This window comes from Desmodus rotundus, chromosome 5, assembly GCF_022682495.2.
Source record: "Desmodus rotundus isolate HL8 chromosome 5, HLdesRot8A.1, whole genome shotgun sequence".
Lineage (NCBI taxonomy): Eukaryota > Metazoa > Chordata > Mammalia > Chiroptera > Phyllostomidae > Desmodus > Desmodus rotundus.
Window position 1 is genome coordinate 49,756,992 of NC_071391.1, and position 23,914 is coordinate 49,780,905.

Below are 23,914 nucleotides of genomic sequence, written 5' to 3' on the forward strand. Positions count from 1 at the left end.
AGGTAGCATGATTCCTCCAACTTTGTTCTTCTTTCTCAGGATTGCTGTGGCTATTTGGGTTCTTTTGTGGTTCCATATACATTTTTGGAATATTTGTTCTAGTTCTGTGAAATACACTGCTGATATCTTGGTAGGAATTGTGTTGAATCTATAGATGCTTTGGGTAGTATGGACATTTTAATGATGTTAATTCTTCCTATCCATGTAATAAAATAAATAAAGTCAGTAGCATGGTTTCGGGCATATAAACTCAATAGACATGAGGACTCTTCTGTTTTTTAAAAAAATTATTTAATTTGTGTAATTTTTTTGCTTTCATTCTCTTTTTAAATAAAATCAAAATTAAGTTTAAACATTAAAAATTCATTATTTTGGTTAAAGGTTAATGGGAAAGACCATGGAAATATTTCAGTTATATATGTGTGTGTGGGTGTAACAGCTGCTATTTTAGTTGGATCACAGAGAAACCTCTGTTTGCTACACTTGTCTTTGCTGACCTATGTCATTTTCTCTGGTTTTCTTTAAGCAGGCTTTTTATCAGACCTTTCAAAGCTGACACTTAGGCAGTGAATACCCAGGATAAAAGTCTTGATCCAGTGGAACTTGTTCCAAAGGATTTGGGTAGAACTAGGAATTTGATTTAAATTGCACACTGTTTGAGAATTAAAGTTAAATGAAATATATTCAGAAACCTATTTTTTATTTAATGTGCTCTATTGAAACAAATATTTAGTTGTTTACACTGTTAAAGAATGAGATACTGCTAAACATTAACAACTAATTAAACATTTTCAAATAGAATTCCACAACTCAGATAGCTTTTCTTGTTTAGAAAATACAATTCTAAATTTAATTATTTGTTTTCATTATTCATATTGATCTGGAGTCTGACTAAAAGAAATGAATGATTTTTATTTGCCAAAAAGCTGTTTGAAATTACCAGGTTAAAAATATGTAATTCAATAAATATTTAAGAAACATTTATAACCATCAGTTAGGAAGAGAATAAAATCACCACTAAGACATTTAAATTATTTAACTTTAAAGTTCTAAATTATTATTATGATGAAATAAACAAATGTGTTACTTATTTTTATTTTGTGGGTTTTTTAAACAAAAAAAATTGAAACAGGACATTTGAATCGAAGTCAATACAAGAATAAGAGCAGTAATTTACAAAGTGGGAAGACAGTAGATTAGTACCTTGTACTTGAATCCTAACTTTGCCTTGTACAAGCTGTGTGACTTGTGTGTATTAGGCCAAGTTACTTAATTTTGATTTTTACTTTCCTTGGTTGTCAAGTTGGTTTTTGAAATAGGTTTAAGTAATGACCTTGTATACTCTAAAGTACCATAAAAATACTGGTTAATGACTTTCTTCAGAATTTAAAATATCATATCATACAATTAAATTCAGACTTTTTTCATCCATGAACTGAAAAAACATCCATTTTTTTGCTTTAAAATGTCTCATGTTTTCACAAAACTGTAAGCTTTCCCTAACACAGTGCCTAAGACCCTTAATAAGTCCCTCATATAATTGTGAAGAAATGAATGTGGCATCAACATTATATATTACAATTAACCTCTTTAATAAATAGGTGAATGCAGATGCCTTTGTGACTTGTTTCAATAAGCCTCATCAGGATACAGAGATACTGCATTCAGCCCAGTACTTACAGCAGAGGCGTGTAGTTGCCGCAAACTTTGGAGGCAGCTTATACAATTGTTAGGCTGGGGCCCATATCTCTCCCTTACTGATTTTGCAACTGTGGACAAGTCATTTGGTCTTTTGAGCCTGAGTTTCTCTAGTAAATGGTGTATACCCTTTACTGGGTTACTTTGGGAATTTAGTGTTAGTGGATGTGATAGTATTTATAAACCATAAAACAGTATAAAATTTTTTATTTTACTAAGACTGACCAAGATTTACTAGGACTGACTAAGATTGACTAAGATTGAGGTGAACCATATGGCTTATTTTTACATTCATGAAAATGTATAGAACATGTTATTGCAAAGATTTCACAAGTTTGGGTATTTGAAAGGACTCCCAAGTCTCCATAAGAGCATTATTCATTTAAGGCTTTTATTTATTTATTTTTAAATATTAATTTATTCATTTCTAGAGAGAGGGGAAGGGAGGGAGAGAGAGAGGGAAAGGAACATCTATCAGTGCCTCCTGATAACCCAAGTGACCGTTCAGTTCACAGGCTGTTGTTCCACCCATGGAGCCGCACCAGGCAGGGCGGACAAGGATGTGATGCCACAAAAGAAAGAGAGGGCAGACAAGCATTGAGGGTGTGGGGGACATGAAGGGAAAACTCCCTAGGATCCTAATTCGCACCAGGTGCACTTCATCTCTGGATTGAACCGCCTGAAGCAGGAGTTCCCAGTAGAGTATTCTTATGTGGCTCTGGACATGCATAGTCAAGCTCAGCTGGCTAACCAGTTGTATCTGGTGAAAACCATCCATAAACAAAGTGGTTCACAAACTGGATTGTAAACAGTGTATCATAAATCCAGCTGAGCTTAGCTCATACCCACATGTCCCCAGAAATAAGGATAGACCTTTCCCTTTCAGTTGTAAATTGACTCTCTCCTACACAATTACATTTGAAGCACGTACTGTGCACAAAGTATATGGTATGCTTTTGGAATACCAGGAGGAGTGAAACATCATCCTAGACAACTAGAGAGATCAGAGATCAGTGCAGAAAAAAATAGAAAATCAACAAAGTGGTAGTACTGGCATTTAGAGCAGTAAGCATGTAACTATGTAAAGGTATCTGGGTGACTTCTTCCCTATTTATTTAAAACTTCACTGATGAAGTAAAGTTAGATAGTGTTAAATGATTAGAATTTTGCCAACGTCTAGCACAAGTGCCTGGCCAAGTAGGCATTCAATTAAAAAAATTTTTTTTGATAGATTTAATTATCAGACATCTAAAGTAGGAAACAGTATGTTCAAATTTATAGATTATAAGATACAAAGCTTTCCTGGGGGATGGATTAATCTGTTGCCATTGTGCTTAGAATGCTTGGTGGTAATGGAACAATGATTTAGGGACAGATTACTAAAGCTCTTACATGACATCTTAGTGAGTCTCAATTTTACCTATAGATCAGCGGTCTCCAACCTTTTTGGCACCAGGGACCAGTTTCTTGGAAGACAATTTTTCCATGAACTGGGACCTGTGTGGGGGGTGGGATAGAGCTCAGGCGATAACGCCAGCGATGGGGAGCCTGGGATGAAGCTTTGCTCACTCACCAGCGCTGCTCACCTCCTGCTGTGCAGCAGGGTTCCTAACAGGCCACTTTCATGGCCAGGGGTTGGAGATCCCTGCTATAGACAATAGGATATCCTGTAGACCTGTTTTAGACAATTTGGTTTTGGAACCCCTTATACTCTGAAAACTTAATTGAAGACTTCAAAGAGCTTTTGTTTATGTAGTTTGTGTCTGTCACTGTTTGCCATATTAGAAACAAACATACCCGCTCACTTCTCCAACCATAGCTTCAAGCCACTTTGAGTTAGCTCTCTGCACGCTTGGTTCAAGGGTCTGCCAGAGACTCGAGCAGAGATCATACAGAGAATTTAGGGACTGCCTTTTTTGACCCCCCTCATCTGTGTTTCTCTCCTCACTTTCTGATGGCAGTGGTTGCCCTGGGCTCCACTCCCTGATTCCTCGGGCCAAAAAGATTTTATTTCTGGAGGTTAGCTGCACTATTATGACTGTGGCTTGCCTTTAAGCCAAGCCGCAAAACCAGAAAATTCACTTGTCCGTTGGATCCTTACTATTGTACCAAACCCCAAGATTCTGGAGCTGTATCTGGGGGTTATCCTTCCTTTTTGTCCCTCCATACCATGGTTAAAAGGCATAAAAAAAGACTCATGGAATCCCCCTTCAGGCTTTCTCAGTACTGTCCCACTAAGTATAAATCTTGAGACAGAGGTGCATTATGGTAACTTTGCTAAAGTAGACCCCTCTCACCCTCTAATTCTGACTTTTTCTGAATAGAACATTGGCTTGACCCTGTGATAGACTGTACTCTCCTGTTTGCAAACATTTTGTCTTCAGGACCCCTTTCCACTCTCAAAAATTGAGAACTCTCAAAGAGCTTTTATTCATGTGTTTTACCTGTTTGATATTTACCATATTAGAAATTAAAGCTGACAAAAAGATTTTAAATATTTGTTTTAATTCATTTAAAATAATAATTCTATTATATGTTAACATAGATAATATAATTTTATGGAAAATAACCCAAACAAACAAAATTTAATAATAAGAGTGGCATAGTTTACCTTTTGGAAGTCTCTTTGTCTGGCTTAATAGAAATCATCTGGATTCTCACATCTGCTTCTGCATTTAATCTGTTCTGATATGTTAGTTTGATTGAAGTGTATAAAGAAAGTCAGGTTTTACACAGTTATATATGTAGTTGGAAAAGGGAGAATTATTTAAATAATCATATTTTCAGAAAATTGTTGATTTCTTCTTTGACAGTGTACCAGAAATTTACAAGTGGAAGTCTTAGGGTTAATTGAAATGCGGAATCTGAGACCATATTATTAAACTTTTCGTACTATGTATACATTAAAATCCTTTGGTCTATCTTGCACTTAGAATGGACTTTTATGCATGTGTGATTTTATGGTATCATGCATCAGTCATGTGGAAAATATTGGTTCACTATTGAGGTAGTCTTTTAGATGTTGACATAATATCAAAAGATCACATATATTAATATAGCACCTCTACATATGTTAATATAGCGGCTCTGATTTCATTAGAGAAATCTTTTAAGGATTGGGAAGCGTCAAACTCACAGTGGTAGATGCAAGATTTTTAAAATTCTAATTTTTGCTCAGAAGCTTGAATTTTAATGTTGGTAAAAATATTGCCAGTTATTTTTCTTAAAAGTGGCAGTCCCACTTAACTTATTTCCATGAAATAGCATTTCATGGGAAAAACAACTAGTTGAGATCACAACTCAAAATAGTCACACAAATTCTTTTCCTTGAAACAGGCATCATACTTAAGTATATAGAAGTTCTTTGTGAAAATTCCCATTCCATTACAGAGAATATTAAAAAGATGTGTACTCAAGAGTTGAGATTTAATACAATTAGTAATTTTTATTTTCATCAAAATGGAAGGCATTGTTAAAAGGCTTCAAAATAGAAGGCTTCATCAAAGGCATTGTTAATTGGATTTAAAAACAAACAAACTGTGACTGTATGGCGGTGGGGAAGAATACAATGGCTGTAGTATAGTTTGGTTGGTACTGCCCCGATTGGTGCAGAGGTGCCAGCATTTGTACCCACCGTTGCTTTCGTGCCATCAGTGCAAATGTCAACGCCGGGAACAAGGTAAATAACTCTCAGTATTATGAAAGTAGTTTTGAACCCAAGTTCCCCTAAAGGGTCCACAGATCACAGTTTGAGAACTGTTGCTCTAACCTACTAAAAAAAGATTTGTCCACTTGCACATAGTATTTAACATTTAGCTTTTGGGAATCTGCTACTTTGTAGAGGGATTTCAATGGAGTACATTTTAGCAGGAAGTAAGAAGATATAATTTATTAGTTGGTTCAGATAATGGGCCCTGCTCCATGGGGAGCACAGATGTTTTTAAAATCCTCATTGGTGACCTCCCTACCACTGCTAAAAGGTTTTATGAACTTCCTCTTCTATTTAACAACTCTTTCAACAATTAGATCTGATGAAATTCCTTATGCCCGAGGCAGCTGGGAAGATTTAAATTCTGAGAACTCATGCCAAGATTTCAAGGAGACCCACTGACTATTTGTTAGTTAAAAAATATACAAATTTCCATGTATATTTTGTATGTATCTGTAAAAAATATACAGATATCCTTTTAGATAGTATTAAAAACAGTAGTATTAATATAGCAGCTCATATTTTTTGGTACTTACTGTGTGCCAGCCACCATGCTAAGCATCTGTTTAATTATAATGAAAAATCTGTTTAGGGAATATTTATGATGATGTCCCTGCATATTTAAAGTTATTCCCTCTTATGGGAAGGAAGCAGGTTGTATTTTTTTTAACTGATACTATATTTATATGGGTTTCCCTTGTGAAAACAACTTTTCTCATTTTTCCTATAGAAAGTAATTACTTTCCTATTGTAGAACATTGTGAATTAGTCAGCAGATATTAATTGTGTACTTTCAGTATGCCAGGCACAAAACTAAGCCTGGAGTAAACAGTGGTAAAATCTTCATGGAGGTCATAATTTAGACTTGGGGAAGTACTTACATAATTCAACTCTTTAAAATGTTGTGAAGAAAAAATAGAGAAAATACAAAGAAGCAGAAGAAGAAATGAAAAGCACCAGTTATCACTCTCCCCAGCATTCGATTATAAAATGAAATTGGTAACAATGGGATCCGGCCCAGGTAGGTCCATGAGACACAATTGAACAGCACAAATATAGGTGACTTAGATTCCTTGGTACCAGCTCTTACTGTATCACCACTTCACCCTCAGCCCATACCTGCGGCCTCCTGGAAAGCTTCTTATGGCCAGTTAATTATTTGCTATATATCCCCCAGACTGTTCTCTTTCTATATTCATACATTTATATTTTAAAATAATATGTGATTATGCCTTATGTGGTATTTTGTGACCTGTTTTCTCACTTAATAAATACAATGAACACTTCCATGGCTTTAAAAAGTGATTTAGAAGATAAACTTTAAAAAAGTTCTATATAAGAACTTACCTGTAAATTAAAAAAAAATTATTATGCATTTATCTGTTAGGAGTAAAATAGTGTCTATTGATAGCCCTCATGTAAAATGATACACTTGGCATACACTATTCTTTTACTTTTCACTTTACTTTTTATCACACAAAGTGATAGTGAGGATGAATGTAGGGGACTCTGCTTCAGTGAGCATTCCCATCCCTTGTCCATTGACCTCCTCCCTCCTGTGGTAGCTCAGGATCCCTTTCCATCACTTTCCTCTTTTACTTTTCTTTTTCCCCTAGGAAGACTCTTCTATATGCCTACAAAGCGCAAAGCAAGACACTTGTATAAAGTACATAAAGAAGGATGTTCACTGAAATGATTTTTAATAGAAAAATATAGGAAACAACCTAGAATGTCCATTAACATGGGAATAAATAAATATAATTTACTATATTCTTTTGAGAACAGTTGAAAGGAATGAACTACACTTTCTGATGGATCTCTCATATTTTTTATTGATAAAACTATTTGAAGAATGATAGATACAGAGTTATCCTATTTAGATAAAAAATAAAAAACATAGCATAGCAGAACTTTGTTTATGGACACATATATGTAAAATAATTTTTAAATGAATTACAGTGATACACACCAAATTAACACTAACCATTACCTCTGGAAATGTGTGAAGGGGAATTGGACTGGAGATAGGGGTGACCTTGACTTTATCTGTAATAATTTATTTCCTTTATTAAAATAAAGTGCTTGATGCAGGCATAAAACGTAAACAATGATCAATTCTAAGGGGTAGATGTTTGTTACATTATTCTTACAGTTTCTGAAACTAGAACAACAGTCATGTTGTATAGCATTTGGTACAAAATAGAAATTTAATGAATTTCTCCCTGTTTTCTTTACCCATTTCTGCAGGACGAGTGGATCAGTAGCTTTATATTACATAGCCAGTTTAATATCCTAGTTATTTAAAACTTCTCCAGCAACTTTAAAGACCCCCCCCCCCCATTGATGTTATATTCTGAAGTGCTTATTCAGGAATCTATGTATCTTTATGATAGATTGGGCCAGAAACCGGTTCTTACAAGAAACGGTGTAGCAGTTTTTGTTGTGCTATCTGGTTATTGCTTCTGCACTTATAAGTCTTCCATAGGTTATAACTCACTAAACGCAATATCAAATGAATTTATTGTGAGACCTGTGTTATTTAGCTAATTTGTTCCTAGTAGACATTCTGTTGGTGTGATTATATCTTTGTTTCTATGGTTGCCTCTTTCATATTGTTTAACTTGGGTAGGTGAGACATTTGTCTATATTCTTATTTAGTGAAAAAAGTGCTATCTGTGCTGAGTGCCAGATGAGAGGTTAGAACATTAAGTGCTGTCAGAAGAGGGAGTGATCATTTTCAGTAGGGTGACTAGGCAAAACTTACCTAACTGAATTGGGCCCTGAAAAAGTTTTAATAAAAATGGAGAGGAAGTAGGGCTTATCAAAATAATCATTTTCAGATTTTGTTATTTTACTAATGCCTCTTCATCCTGAGCATGGTTTTGAAACTTCCCCCTTTTGACCTTTGGATAAATCTAAAATCTTCATTTCACCAGATATTTCTCCAGGGAGTTCAAAACCATCTTACTTCCCTTTTTCTTCCAACTCTTGTCTTCTCCATCATGCTTATCTGTTTGTTAACTGTTTTTCTCACTGTTCAGCTCTCATCCTTGAACCTTATTTAAAACATCATTAGATTCACATAATGCTCTTTTTGCTGTCTTTTCCCTCCTATGTAATCTCCATCTTGTTAGGCTAGAGTTTACCTGGGCTCTAACTGATAATGGCCTCCCAAGTTCTCTTACCTCTTCACCACTGTGTACTTGGTCTTTCTTCCCAAACCTAAAATTGTCCATCATCTTGAATTTAATGTGAGCATTTCCATTTTTATAATATGTGGATTTAAAATATTTTTTGTTATAACTTACAATAAAGTGAAAATATAATGTATGTTTTAAAAAATCATGTAACAAAACAGCTTTCATATATTAAATAATTTTTTGCCGCCAATATATGTGTGCCAAAGAAAATAGAATGACTCCTGTATTAGTAGTGATAAAAAATTCTTGTTATCTTAAGGCATAGCTCAAGTGCTACCTCCTTACTGAAGCCCCTTTGGGTTCCCTCCCTCCCCCTAAGTGTGTTTTTATACTGTTTGGTCCCATCATGCTCCCTTGCTAGTTGTTTACCTATCTTTCCTATGAAACTGTATATACACTTTCGTGGGACAGGAGCCAGAGTTATTTACTTACTAACCTTTCTTCCCATCTCTCATGGGAAGTACCTTGCCCATAGAAAATATTTAATAAATATTTCTCAAATTGAACTGAATTTGTGTTTATCACTTTTTAAAGTAAGGCAGCAGATTCGGAAATAATGTTGCTTCATTCAATATTGTTTCATTATAATCTTGACGGTGGGAAAAAATCAATTCCAGGTCCACTGGTCTGTGTGCAGTTTGCATTTCTTCCGATGTCTGTGTGAGTTTTCTCTTTGTAGACTGTCTTCCTCCCACATCCCAAAAATGTGCACATTCGGTTAACACTGTGTCCACATTGTCCTGGTCTGAGTGAGTGTGGGGCGGGTGTGAGTGGCCCTGCGATGGAAGGGGGTCCTCTCCAGAGTTGGTTCCCACCTTGCTCCAGGAGCTGCCATGAGAGGCTCCAGCCACCATGACCCCGAACTGGAATAAGTGGGTTGGAAAAGAACTATCTTACTTGGTTTTATTCATCTTTCTTAGATGTATGTATAGCTCACATTTATTTCAATTTTAATATTAGAAGTGTTTTGGCGTCTTTACTTAGAAATGTGGTAATGTTTTTGTGACCAGAAATATGCAATAGGAACTTAGCTCTTATTTATATCAACTGGCCTATGATAATATTGGTTCCATTATTTGTTGTTTCACTTAAAATCGCAGTTTCCAAGAACCTATCAGTGATGTTAAGTGAGGACTCATCGTACTGGTGTTGGTTTCCTGTTTTTATTCTGATACCAGTTTTCCTTAAAAGCTGCTGAAGGGTACCTAGTACTATAACACTCATTTATGTGATTTTTTTTTTAACTTTGGATGAACCAGAGTGCTGTGCTACTTTCTTTGTTATTGTCCGGATTGGAAGGCAAACTTTCTCCCTTGTGACACTGCTCTTGAGCTAGTTCAAGCACAAGAACTTTTCCCAGGCAGCACTTTCCAGGCAGCACTTAATTCTTAACATAGCAAGATTGTGGAAGTTCCTGTATAATATTCAGTGGTTCTTCTCATATCAGAAATTATCTTTATATGCATTATTTGGTCATGTATATTGCTTTCATCATATTTAATTATTTAAATAATTTAAATATCATTGGGTTTCTTTTTCCATTTTACAGATCAGGAAACTAAAGCTTAAGCATAAAGTTGCTCAAGGTCACATAGCTAGAAAGTGGTAGTAGGTATGAACAAAATATTGCCTACTATAAACTGAGGAGATTAAGTAAGATGATTTTCTGAAGTTCTTCTGAATCTGTCTTCTGAAATTCTGGTATTTTTAACATTATTTGAACATTTGTCTATAAAGTAAAATATTTGACAAGATGCTTTTGGAGAAAGTGCCACATTTCTTTAAGACTCAAACCAGGTACTTCCTTCATCTAGATCATTTGCTGGCTGTGTGCAGGAGGGCTCCTCATGAAACAGTATATGGATCACTTTTTTAGCTTCACCAGGTTTTAATGCTTCTATTTTTTTTTTAATCCTTAGCTCTGGATGGGGGTTATACAACTGTAAATACAACTGAGCTCTCAATTGCCTACCCACTTGCCCAGGGCTCTGTACACTCTGCCAAGCGTAGGAGAGCGGAGTGTTGAACACACTGGCCCCACCTGCTGTCAGGCTGAGGCAAACATCTTCCCACTGTATCTTCATTCTGAGTTGTTTGGAAGTTTACTCTTTTGCACATTGCCATTTCCCCCCTTTCTTTCCTCTACTTTTTTTGAGGGAAAGCAATATTTTATTAATGCATATTTACTGTATAATTATTATACCCACATGAAAACAAAAACACAGCACTAAATACTGTAAGGGAAAATAATCTCTACAAACACACCAAATATAAATAAGTGTCAACATGCAATTACAAAGTGAAACATGTACGGAGAAAATAAGAAAGAACTTGACAAAACACCATTGTCAGAATAACAAAATATTATTCTGAATTCCTGTAATGGAACTATACTTGTGTAGAAGGGCATTTTGCAACATTAACCATTGATGTGTAAGAGTCATAACATGTAATAGATATTCAAACACCATTATCTGTAAATTATAATATAAATAAACCAGACATTTTAGAAACCCGTAACAATCCAGCAGGTAAATAACTGAACAGAATTATAAACACTTATAACCTGTGAAATCTTAAAGACTTCTTCCTTCAGAAGAAATGAAAGGACTTTTATTCCAGAAGGAATATGTAACATGAGAATTAGAAAATACATTAAGAAACATTGAACTTTGAAATATTTAGTTCAGGTAAACACATAATATATTAAAGCCTAAGAATTGGGGAAGGCAGTCCAAAAATCAGAATTATGATTTCATGCCTACAGTTAAGTAATAGCCATAAAGAGCTCAATTTCCTAACCGTGGAGCAGCTTTTATGCAGTTCTGAAGTTACAAAGTACACGTACTAGAGAGTGTGTGCTTTGAACATTTATTAACTGAGGTCGGGGACAACCACAAATTACAAAATGAATTCAGAAAAATATAATGCAACCAAAGGCCAGTGACATATTAAACATAAGAGAAATTTTTAAAATCTTAGTAAACAAAGGTAACTTTTCAATTCTTACTATACGCCTGCCACACATTGTTCTAAACCTCCTAACATCATTAACATATTGAAATATTCTTCAGGTAAATTATCAGTCTTTCAGATAAAAACAGTAGGCCCAGATAGTTTATGTGAAACACTAGTTCAAACAGAAAGTAAATTTGAGAACCTACAGGGTCATATCACATGTTCTTAAGTACTAAGCGCCACTATCCACTCAAGAAGTGAGTAAAAAGATCACAGCAAAACCCGGGGCAAACAGAGAAATGCTTCCAAAAAATTTCAGAAGTGGCACTATGTCACTAACAGTGTTAGTAAGCTGCTCCTCCTGTATAATGGCATCTGGATCACCATTCCTTGAGTATTTGATTTACACCGTGGTGAGACCGTGGTGCTGTCTTGAGCAAACTGTGCTCTGGAAGAGCAAAGGTCTTCATACACTGTGAGGGAAGGCGTGAGTGTAGGAGCTCTGAGAAAACTTGGATGTCCAGGAGCTAAAATCTAGGGTGCTAAAAATGTAACAGTGTGCTGCACCCCAACTGAGAAACAATCTGAGGAGGGATGGCGGATAGCTTGCACATTTATAAAAATGTAAGTGTGCTAGGACAGGTGAAGTCTTATCTTAGAAAAAAGATAAACTAATTTAGAATGTGACACAATAGCAGTCCATTCTGAAGGAAATGTACCATGGGGGTGGGGGATGGAAGAGATTTAAAAAAGAGTCAGTGTGATATGGTAGAGGGAATATAGGTTTGTTTAACTCTGTTGTAATATTTGCCCTGAATTTATCAAATTTAGTATCCTTGAATTTCTGTTTGTAGGCATACACTAAAGAGAGTTTTACATACATATTCCATGGTATTAAAAGCATAATTCTGGAAATAGCAATCAAGAGGAGAATGGGTGAATTTATTGTCTACACATGTGCAGATGCAATGAAACTGTCAAGAATGCAGCAGTGGAGGGTTACCATGGGTGCACGACGATGAGCCCCTGCTAGGGAGGACAAAGGATTTGTTGGAGGGAGTTTGTTAGCAGCAGGCCTTTGTCAAGGTCTCAGCTTTGGTGGAGATACGATTATATTAGCTAAAAACAAATAACATTCCAACTGAAGTGTCAATTTTATGATATATTTTAAAAATAGAAATGTATCAATTTTGGCATGTTAACTTTTTTGAGGCTTGTTATCTGAAATCATGTATCTATCTCTTAACACAATTGCTAGCATGAAGAGAAATGAAGTGAGGGATGCTTTTACTCCATAGAATAGTGGATATATAATGTTATTATGGATAAGTAGAAATTAATATGTACTTACCAAAATTAATAAATTCTGGCTTTATAACAATCATCAGAACAAAGGGCACGTCGAGGGCAGAATAACTTAATGACACACAGTGGGGAGTGGATTCTACTGAAGGGCAGTGTTAGTAGCAGGTGGTTGTGGAAACTACTTTTGTCACTGCTGTGGAGGAGGTCCATGTGCAGAGAGGCAGTCAGCAATGTAAGCAAGTTACCATAGCCAGAGAACAGGGGATACCGTGATAAGGGTCAACGGGAACCATGTGAAGCTTTCGTGGAATCCAGTTTAAAAGATAAGATTCAAAGCATCCTTCAAGTGTTAACTGAAGAATGTCATTCAATTTCTCGAGAGAAGTTATCCTCACCCAGAGAGAGAAGCTTCCTGTTTCTCCAATATGCCTGCCCCCCACCCCACAGGGTTCTCTAAGCAGGGTTAGGCATCCCCACTCCTCCTGAGAGAATTCGATGACCACAACCCTAGTAAAGAGTCATTTTTGGTTCTTCTTTCTTTCCTCTTCCTTTAGGCTTCTTTCTCAGGTAAGGTGAGTGTTGGTAAGTCAATCCTGAGCATGTCTCATGTTCACCTCCATTCACTTCTGCGTCCCCTATACTTTTGATATTTGAGTTTTCTTTTTGCTTGCAAGAGATGACTTTACCTATTTATAAATCCCGAAGTTACTGAAATGTTGTCAACCTCATTTATAATTATTATTTTGGGAAAGAATATAAAGGAATTGTGTTTGGAGTATAAAAACCATAATTTTCAGATTTTTGACTACTCCTTAAGTCTATTATACAAATAGGATTTCTCCCTTGCAAAATATTTTTTAACTTTAATGTTTTAGTATATGAATGGATCTCTCGTTTTTATTTCCAGAAAAATAGTTTTAATTGAATTTTCTGGGGGCACCCCAAACCCAATTAACTCTTAGTAGAAGTAATTTAGTTGTTATTTTATACCATTCATGTACATTATTAACATTTTAACTTTAAATTATATAATCAGTAGAAGAAAGAAGAGGGAAAAAATGCATTGTTTCACCATCTTAAAACATCCATTCTTGTCATTTTGTTGCTTGGGGAACCTTCACCAACCATAGTTTTACCCAGCCATGATTGGTGAAAACATAGCTCCAAATTCACTACTTATTGCTCTTTGAAAATGGACCTGGGTCCTTCTTAAATGTTCCTTTGACAGCTGGTAGGATATTAAACTTAGTCAGTGGGGGGCAGAAAGGAAAGGTTTTCTTCCTGATTCTGGTGTGCTGGCTTGGTGGCAGTGCCTGGGCCTCGCAGTGTGCAAGTGGCTTATCCAGTGTCTGTCTTGTGTGGTGCCTGACGCTTCCTTCTCTCAGTACCCAGATCCTGAAGCTTGGACAGCTTCTCCAGAGCCAGCTCCTGCAGAGCACTGCAGTCAGCAGCACCTAGTGGGCAGTTTCCCCTCCCTCCATGTGACCAGCTTTCCTTGGAAGCTGGGAAAGTAGTCAAAGGATAAATTCCAAAGGGTAGATTTTCAGTGTGTAGACATAGTGTCACAGCAGTTTCCCTGGTGTTTGGTGAGCCATGGTCACGCACTGTCCAACAAGGCCTGGATCTCAACCCTGGCTGGGACCTTTTTTAGTGAGTGTTCTATCTCCATCCTATGGGAGTGGCTGTTTCATGCATCTGCCGTTCCTATATTCCATAGAGTTCTCTTTACTCTTCTATGTGATCCCTCTTTACTCCAATTCCCTCTTATAGTTAATGACTCCTTAAATGACTTCCTGTTAAATTACTCTATGGTTTCTCTCTCCTGATTGGACCCTGACCAATACTTATTAACCAAAGTTTTTTAGTCTATAATAATTTTATGTACACTATTCAGTAAAATTAAATTAGCTAACATTTATATAGCCCCTTACTTACAAAGCAGGTTTATATCTATTATTCTTTAATTAGCTTTTAAAAAATATTTTATTTTTTTCTTCCTGACCTGATAGTCTTATTTAACTGTGTAGACTTAGTTTCTTGACCTTGTAGTCTTTTTGACTCTGTGGTTAATTGTTTTTGATGGGGTATTTAAAAACTCATTGCAACTCCAAGGTCATAAAGATGTTCTCCCATGTTTTCCTCTAAAAGTTATATTATTTTACCTTTTACATTTATATCTGCAGTACATCTGGAAATTATTTTTGTGTAAGAAATGTGAGCTTGGTATCCAGATTCATTTTTTTCCATGTAAATACCCAACTGATCCCATATCCTTTACTGAAAATACAGTCTTTTTTTTTTTTTTTTTTAAGATTTTCTTTATTTTTAGAGGGAGGGGAAGAGAAGGAGAAGAAGAGGGAGAAAAGCATTGATGTGAGAGAGAAACATCAATTGGTTGCCTCTTGTATGTGCCCTGACCAGGGATCCAACCAGCAGCATTTTCCTTTGTGGGACGCCACCCAAATGGCTGCGCCACGTTGGTCAGGGTAAAACCATGCTCTTTACACTGCACAGCAGGGCCAGGTTTGTCATAAATCAGGTGACTATGAATGTTAGTTTGTTCTTGAAATCTTACTGTTCTATTGTTCTATTTGTCTATCCTTGCAGATAGGCCTGAATCTAATAGTGTAAACACTCCAGTTTTATTGTTGTCTTCGCTCTTCTTGGCCTTTTAAATTTTCGTATAAAGTGTAGAATCAGCTTATCAATCTGTATCCAAAAAACCTGCTGGGAGTTCTATTAGTCTTGTACATCATGTGTTAGGTTTGTACTTAGCTGTGTGACATGTGTCGATGCTATTGTAAATAATTTCTGTAGCTCCACAGCTGCAGTTACGGGTATAAGCTGAGGTCTGACTCAGGAGTCAAAAATGTCTTTAACACTATGTTTACTTAGCTTTAAACAGAGATACAGAGGTTGTAGCATCTTTATCTGACCTGGATGCCCAACAGTTATCCAAATTCCCTGCTTCCAGGTCATTTGAAATGTATTTCTGACATCCATACTATTGATATCTCAGCTGAATTTAATATTATATGTACTATTGGGCAGGTTTCAATTTCTTTATCTCATTCATCAATGAAGATTTTTAAAAAGATTTTATTTATTTATTTTTAGAGGGAGGAGAAGGGAAGGAGAAAGAGGAGAGAAACATCAATCTGTGGTTGTTCTCATGTGCCCCCATTTGGGGACCCAGCCCGCAACCCAGGCATGTGCCCTGATTGGGAATCGAACCGGGTAGCGACCCTTTGGTTTGTAGGTCCGCTCTCAATCCACTGAGCTACACCAGCCAGGGCAGATTTTTATTAGTTTGATTCCTGGGGTTCTCCTGAATGACACAGTATTCAACGTCTTGTGCAGCAGGGGTGTCAAACTCATTTTCACCGGGGGCCACATTAGCCTCGAGGTTGCCTTCTAAGGGCTGAATGTAATTTTTGGACTGTATAAATGTAACTACTCTTTAATAGTTAAGCGAGAGCTCGGAGCTGCCACCAGGTAAACAAGGTGCTGGGCCGGATAAAACAAGTGGAGGGCCAGATTCGGCCTAGGAGCCTTTGTTTGCCACCTGTGTTCTACAGGTTTACTTAAAGCCATTGATAACTATTGTTTGGATATATAACTTTTTTTAAAAGATTTTATTTATTTACTTTTGGAGTGAGGGGAAGGGAGAGAGAAAGAGAGGTAGAGAAACATTGATGTGAGAGAGAGAGATCGTTTGGGTGCTTCTTGCACCCAACTCGGGACCAAACCTACACCCCAGGCATGTGCCCTGTCTGGGGATCTAACCAGCGACCTTTCACTTTGTGGGACAAAGCCCAGCCAAAGAGCCGCACTGGTCAGGGCTGTATACGTACCTTTTAATCTATCTGGGTCCACACCTTATGTTTTCACACTCCACCTAGGCAAATCACTTTGCTATTTGTACAATTTGGAATACTCTTTGATGTAATTTAAAACATACTAATAAGGACATTTTTGTGTAAACATTGTGCTAGTGCATTTAGGGGGAGCAACGTTGGCTGTAAGGACAGATAGACCTGGAATGAAAGCTCGGCTCCGCCATTTGCTTATTGTGAGAACTTGGGTAAATTATATAATCTCTTAGCCTGACTTTATTTATTGTATAATGGGATAATACTATGTCACGAGGTTGTCGTGAAGAGCAAATAAGTTAGCACAGGTATAATGTGAGGTCTAGTACCTGGCACTTAATAGGCTCTCAGTAGATTTTAGTTCCTTTCACTCCTTTCAGGGTCTAGCTCAAATCTTCTCACATCTCTGAAACTACCTGCAACTATTTTATGCCCTTTCATAAAGATTTATTTAATTAGTTTATCAAAGTAAGATATTAAAAAGTAGATAAAAATCCAGCTAGTGTTAAGACTTGGTACATCCAGAAAGCTGTGCTTTCCATGACTGTTTTCTTTCTACCCTCCATTTCTACTCTCTAGAAGTAAAACTTAAAAAAAAAAAAAACAACAGCTTTTTGAGGTATAGTTGACATACAATAGAATGTGTATATTTAAAGTGTACAAATTAAGTTTGACATATGATGTGAAACCATTACCATAATCAACATAGTGAACATATGTATCACCTCCAAGTTTTCTCTTTTTTTGGAGATTTTATTTATTTATTTTTAGAGAGGGGGAAAGGAAAGGAGAAAGAAGATGAAAAACATCAATCTGTGGTTGCCTCTTGTGCACCCCCTACTGGGGACCTGGCCTGCAACCCAGGCATGTTACCTGACTGGGGATCAAACTGGTGACCCTTTGGTTTGCAGGCCGGCACTCAACCCACTGAGTCACACCAACCAGGGCCATTTAGAGTAATTATTAATAGGTTAGGATTTACTAATGCCTACTGAGGACTGCTAATGCCTTTCTGGTTGTTTTGTAGTTCCCTTACACCTCTCTTCACCTGATGCCTTGTGAGTTGATTTCTGTAGTGTCATGCTTTGATTCCTTCTCTTAATTTTTTGTGTATCTACTATAGGTTTTTGTTGCTTTGTGGTTACCTTGTTGCTGACATGTAACGGTCTCTTTTATGCTGATAACTGAACTTTCCATACTAAAACTCAAGCCTTTTAGGTTTTCGATATCACAGTTTACCTGTTTTTTATTGTGTATTCACTAACAAATTATTATAAGCTCTAGATTATAAGCTCTACTCTCAGGTAGAGTGTTTTGTATATGTCCATTAATTGCTATTGGTCTTGACCTCAGGTCCAATGCTGAAAAATCATTTATTTGGAATTTTGAATGTATTGTGCCACTTATTCTGCCCAGAATCAATTTATAAAATGGATTAGCCATTTCCTTCCCCATTTTACTATTTATTTTGGCATTGGGTTTTTTTTTTAATTGTTTCTTTGCTATTCATGGTTGAGCTCTGTTTTTGTAAAGACAAGAACAAAGATCAGATTAAGATTCATTGCCTTTCATGCTTTACTAGAAACAAATTAGAAACTAAAAACATTACCACAAAAATGACATTTTAAAAAGAAATGCAAAATGCAAACCCTGATTTGTTGCTGTTTAATTTGGTAGACAAAACTAACTCAATCCTGTGTTTTATCTTGTTATACTGTATTCAGGGACCACTCTCACTGGCATTGATGTAGACGACCTTCTCCAACTCTTCTCCATACAGTTTTCTGCTGTATCTTTGAGGGGGTTTTTTCTGAGATATTTTTTCTTTATACCTTTAGAATTTAGAATTTCCTTTAGTGGATGATCAGGTTGACAATTCATAGTTTCCTTTGTCTGAAGGTATCTTTATTTTACTTGCATTCTTTTAAGAAATTTTCTTTTACCACCTTGTAAATATGATTCCACTATCTTTCTGAGAAGTTACCTCTTTGATTATTTTTGAGGGCCAAGTGTATATATCTTTATTTAAAGCAGTATTGATTAACATAATTATCTCCTTGTGGTTTTCTCCTACAGGGAATACAGTGAGTAACCTGATTATGATTATACCTCCAATTTTTGGTGCAATTCAAAGTGTTCGAGATGGACTGGAAAAGCGGTACATTGCTTCTTATTTAGCACTCACAGGTATGTATAGCGCTTCATTTAAAAAATGATGTACAATATTCAGGCTGTTTTTCTCATTCCTAATATTGGTTCTCAATTTTGTGTTATTATACAACTTGAACATGTTCTGAAATTTCTGAATTAAAACTTCACAAATCTTGCTATTTGTCTTGACTTAAGCTCCCATGTTGAAAAATCATTTATTTGGAATTTTGAATGTATTTTGCCCAGAACCAGTTGAACACATTTGTTCAATCAGAAACTATTTTAAGCATACAGAAAACACTAGAGGTAATGTAACAGGTAACCCATGTATCTTATTATTGACTTTGTTGTATCTTAGCTCTTTGCAGTTGTTTCAGATCTTACTTTTTCTTTTTCAAAGAAACAAACTATAGATAAAATTGGAGCTTTCTTTATTTTCCTACCTGATTTTATTCCCCTCATTCTCCCACTTCGACCTCCCAGAATGAACTTTTATACTGAATTTAATTATCATTTTCCCTCATCTTTGTATTTCTACTACATATTGTATTTTTCATACTATAAGATGCACTCCTCCCCCCCGCATTTGGGAGGAAAATGGGGATGTGTCTTACAGTCCAAATGTACCTTACCTGGCTTGCCGGGGAGGAGGGTGGTGCAGTGGCAGTGGAGCTGGGTTTTTTACCTATTTTCCTCCTCTAAAACCTATGTGCGCCTTATGGTCTAGTGTATCTTACAGTCTGAAAAATATGGTGTATATATATTGTTAAAAGTATATATAGTATGGTTCATGTATTTTTAGACTTTTTGTAAAGAACACTGTACTGTATCTAATCTTCTGCAACTTCTATATATTCCTCTATTTCCTGTGAGACAAGGGCTTGTCTTAGTTACCTTTGTATCCCTGTTATTTGGCAATTTCGTGGTCCTCAATAAATGTTGGATAGATGGACGAATAAACTTTATTAGAGCCCCAGATGGGAAAATCATTGTCATGTTATTGCCTTATCATCATAAAGACAAAAATAGCAAAGAACTAGCACTAGAAATTGATTCTAGTTTATTTCTTTTATATAACTTTCTAAATTAAACACAATTTCTTTTGTTTTAAACAAGCTCAAATTAGGTTTTATTTACACATGAGCATTCAGGACTTCTAACTACCACAAAGTTGTAAGCTATAGTATATCATATCAGATTCTACTATACTAGATTAGTAATTGGATATGAGAGACTTTTTTTAGGTTTTATTATTTATTTTTAGAGAGAGGGAAGGGAGGGAGAAAGAGAGGGAGAGAATCATCTATGTGAGAGAGAAGCATTGACTGGTTGCCTGTTTTATGTGCCCTGACTGGGAATTGAACCTGTGTCCTTTTGTTTTGCCAGAGGGTGCCCAACTAAGTGAGCCATGCTGGTCAGGGTGATATGAGAGTCTTTGATGTCTGAATCTGTTTGTCTATGCATGGTGTTTTAAGAAAGTTACTTGATTTTTCTTCAAAAGGAAGAGTTGTCCACAAATTTAGCCCTTTGCTTTAAATCCTGGGGTATGTTAAGGATGTTTATAAAATACCACAATCACAATCAGTAACAACAATAGGAATAAAAAGATCTGACAGATTTCCAGGTTGTCATAGGATAATGGTGACCTCCTAAGTTAGAATTTGTCCACTCATTTTCCCCAAGAACCATACAGGTTAAGAAATAATATAAATTAAAAAAAAGAGAAATAATGTAAATTAAACCATACTTAACCCACACTTCCAGCCTTCCTAGGAGAAAAAGAAGACTATGAACTTCAAATGTTTTTGAGTAAGAAATAAACACCACATTTTAACAGAACTATATTTGATATTTTAGACTTAGGGAGATTTGAAAACTACATGGAAAAGAGGAGAGAGGAGTTCAGGGCCTAAGTCTGACAAAAACACCAACAGAAAGATAAAGCTTCACAATAAATATGAAATTTCTGAAAACAGTCTAAGACCTGATAGATCACAGTACTGGCTAAAGGCAAGAGTCCTGAAAGTATGTGAGACCTACAGTGACAATTGGGGAAATATATTACATCTGGGGAAGAGATAAATAGAAAAGGGGAGTTACCCTTTGGAGATGGGTTAGTGAAGGGAAAGAAGGAAGTCAGAGGGAGGAGTTAAGATCCTACTGAAACAAAAGAACTACAAAATACATCAGACCCTTCCCCTACGCACACCCTGAACCGATAAATACAGATATGAAAAAGGATACTGAACCTCACTATTCTGACAGAAGGGGGCAGTCTTAAACTACAGATTTTTTAAAGCCACCCAAACCTTCATTCTTTCCACAAAATGGACCCCAATAAAGCAGTTTACATCCATACAAAATTTTTAAAAAGAGAGAGAGAAAATGAGAATCAAAACCTTTTGACTCATGGACATTCTTCCTCCACAACTAATTATAAAGCAAAAAGAAACTATATCACAATACTTCTGAATTAAATAGCCTCAAACAAAGAAATAAATCAAAAATGTAGAAACTAATAACAGATATATCATCCCCCTCCCCTGAATAAGTAAAATTAGAATTGATTAAACTTGGTTGGAATATAAAGTCCTTGGCTTGCATTAAAAATGCTGTTCCACGGGTACCTTTCTTTGTATGTTGCCAGTTGAGGCCTACAGGGAGCCTAATCTTCCTACTCTGAAGTAATCCGATCTTTTTTCCCCAGAGCTTTGAGGACTTTTTCACTTTTAAAATCTAGTAGTTTTATTAGGCTGCGTTTCAGAGTTGACCGTTCCAAGTCAGTTTTATAAGGCAGAAACGGACCTTTCAATATGTAGATTCTGGTCTTTTTTCATTTTCAGAAAATTTTCTAGAATTAGTTTTAAATATAAATTCTGTTTCATTGTTTTGCTTCTTCAGAGACTCCAGTTATATGTATATTAAGTCTTTGCTTGTCTTCCATTTCAGTCCCTTTCTCTCTGACCCTTTTTATTCCTTTATCTCATTTTGATTATCTTGTGTTTCTGCCTTTCTTAAATAGCCCTTATTAAATATTCAATATATTTAATTTCTTAGTTTTTCAAAAAGAGACATAGAAAAGGTGAACCACAAAATCATGAAATTGGTTACTGTAGGGGCTGTATAGAGAGGATAGAGGAGGGAGTCACACTTCTCTGTGTATACATTTGTATTATTTTTCTTTTTGGAACCATGTTACGATTTTATGTATTCAAAAAATTTAATTAGAACAACCAGAATAGGAGTAGGGGAAATTAAGGGAGGGATCTGAAACTTGGATACAAAGAAAAACAAATTGCAAAAGGCACACCTGATAAAGGACTATTATCCCAAATATGCACAAAACTTTTTGTGTATAAAATATAAATGTAAAAGTCAACAATAGTGAAACAAACAATCTGAGTAACAGACACCTCACCAAGGAAGATATATGAGTAACAAATAATATGAAAAGATACTCCACATCAACTGTCATCAGGGAAATGCAAATTAAAATAACAGTGAGATTCTACTGCATATCTATTAGAATTGCCAGAATCAAGAACACCGAAAACACCAAATGCAGGTGAGGATGTGGAGTAACAGGAACTCTCATTCATTGCTGGTGGGAATGCAAAGTGATGTGGCCGCATTGGCAGTTTCTGAAAAAACTAAACTTATAGTCACCATATGATTCCGCAAGCATGCCCCTTGGTATTTATCCAAAAGAGTTGAAAACTTATGTGCACACAAAAACCTTCACACAGATGTCTATAGTAGCTTTATTTGTGATTGTCAAACCCTGGAAGCAACCAAGTAATTGCTTCCAGTAGTAGGTGAATGTGTAAATAAACTGTGGTACCTCCAGACAATGGAATGTTATTCAGCACCAAAAAGAAGTGAGCTATCAGGCCATGAAAAAACCAAGGAAGAACCTTAAAGGCATGTTACCAAGTGAAAGAAGACACTCTGAAAAGGCTACATACTGTATGATTCCAACTATATGATATTCTAGAAAAGGCAAAACTATGCAGAGAGTGAAAAGATCAGTGATTGCCAGGAGTTAGTGGGGCGGTAGAGACAGAGGATTTTTAGGACAGTGAAACTATTATTTATGGTGCTATAATGGTAGATACATGTCATTATGCATTTGTCTAAACTTACAGAATGTACACCACCAAGAGTGAACCATAATGCAAACTGTGGGCTTTAGGGGCCAAGGATGTATTAATATAGGTTCAACAACCGTAACAAATGTACCACTGTGGTGGGGGGTGTTGATAATAGGGAAGGCTATGCATGTGAGGGGTGCAAGGATTATAAGGAAAAATCTGTATCTTTCGCTCAATTTTGCTATGAACCTAAAAACAACTCTAAAAATATAAAATCTTGATAAAAATGTACTGTATTGTTTATCAAATGGAAAACATAACCACATGGGAGAAAGTGAAAGTATTAATTCAATTAACTTTGGAATGGTAGTCTCATTACTTGTCTCCAGTTTGAATACAAAAGGAAATTCAGTGAAGTCTTGAACTTTACTTTTCTAACTTTATTTACTGTACAGTTATTGTTGTTGGTGGTATGAGTATAGTAATTCTAAAGTTATTTTTGTATGCACTTTAGGATTAAGCAAATGAGGAAATGTACTGACACTGTTGAAGGCTGTTTCTCATGAGGAAGAAAGGAGATAAATTTGGTTGGAGGAAGGTCAGGAAGAACTCTGTGGTATTAAATTGGAATTAGAGATATCAGATGATTAAAAAAAAGAAGACTTCACATATTCTGTACTCTGAAAGGACCTAGAAGCAATGAGGCTTAAGTAGCAATGAACACATCTAGTGTCCAGGCCTTGGTTTCTAAACATTTTCCCTCACTAAAAAGAATCAAGTTTTCTTGGAGAAATGGCTGATTCTTGGGATGAGGCAGGGAAAGTACAAGATGAGCCTAGAACATTTTGTCATGCCAGAAAGTACATAATTGCTCAAAAAATGAGGGTGTGGTGTTAAAATGACACAGAAGGCTGTTTGACAAAACTGGGA

At 36.0% G+C, this 23,914-nt stretch overlaps 1 protein-coding gene across 1 annotated transcript in view; it reads left to right on the top strand.

The window, feature by feature from the left end:
• The window catches only part of ACER3 (alkaline ceramidase 3), a 100,429-nt gene that overhangs the window by 18,777 nt on the left and 57,738 nt on the right, over window positions 1–23,914 (top strand). The window contains exon 2 of the mRNA XM_053924193.1: window positions 18,819–18,929. Coding sequence (XP_053780168.1) covers window positions 18,819–18,929 — 111 coding nt within the window. The remainder of the gene's footprint in view (window positions 1–18,818; window positions 18,930–23,914) is intronic.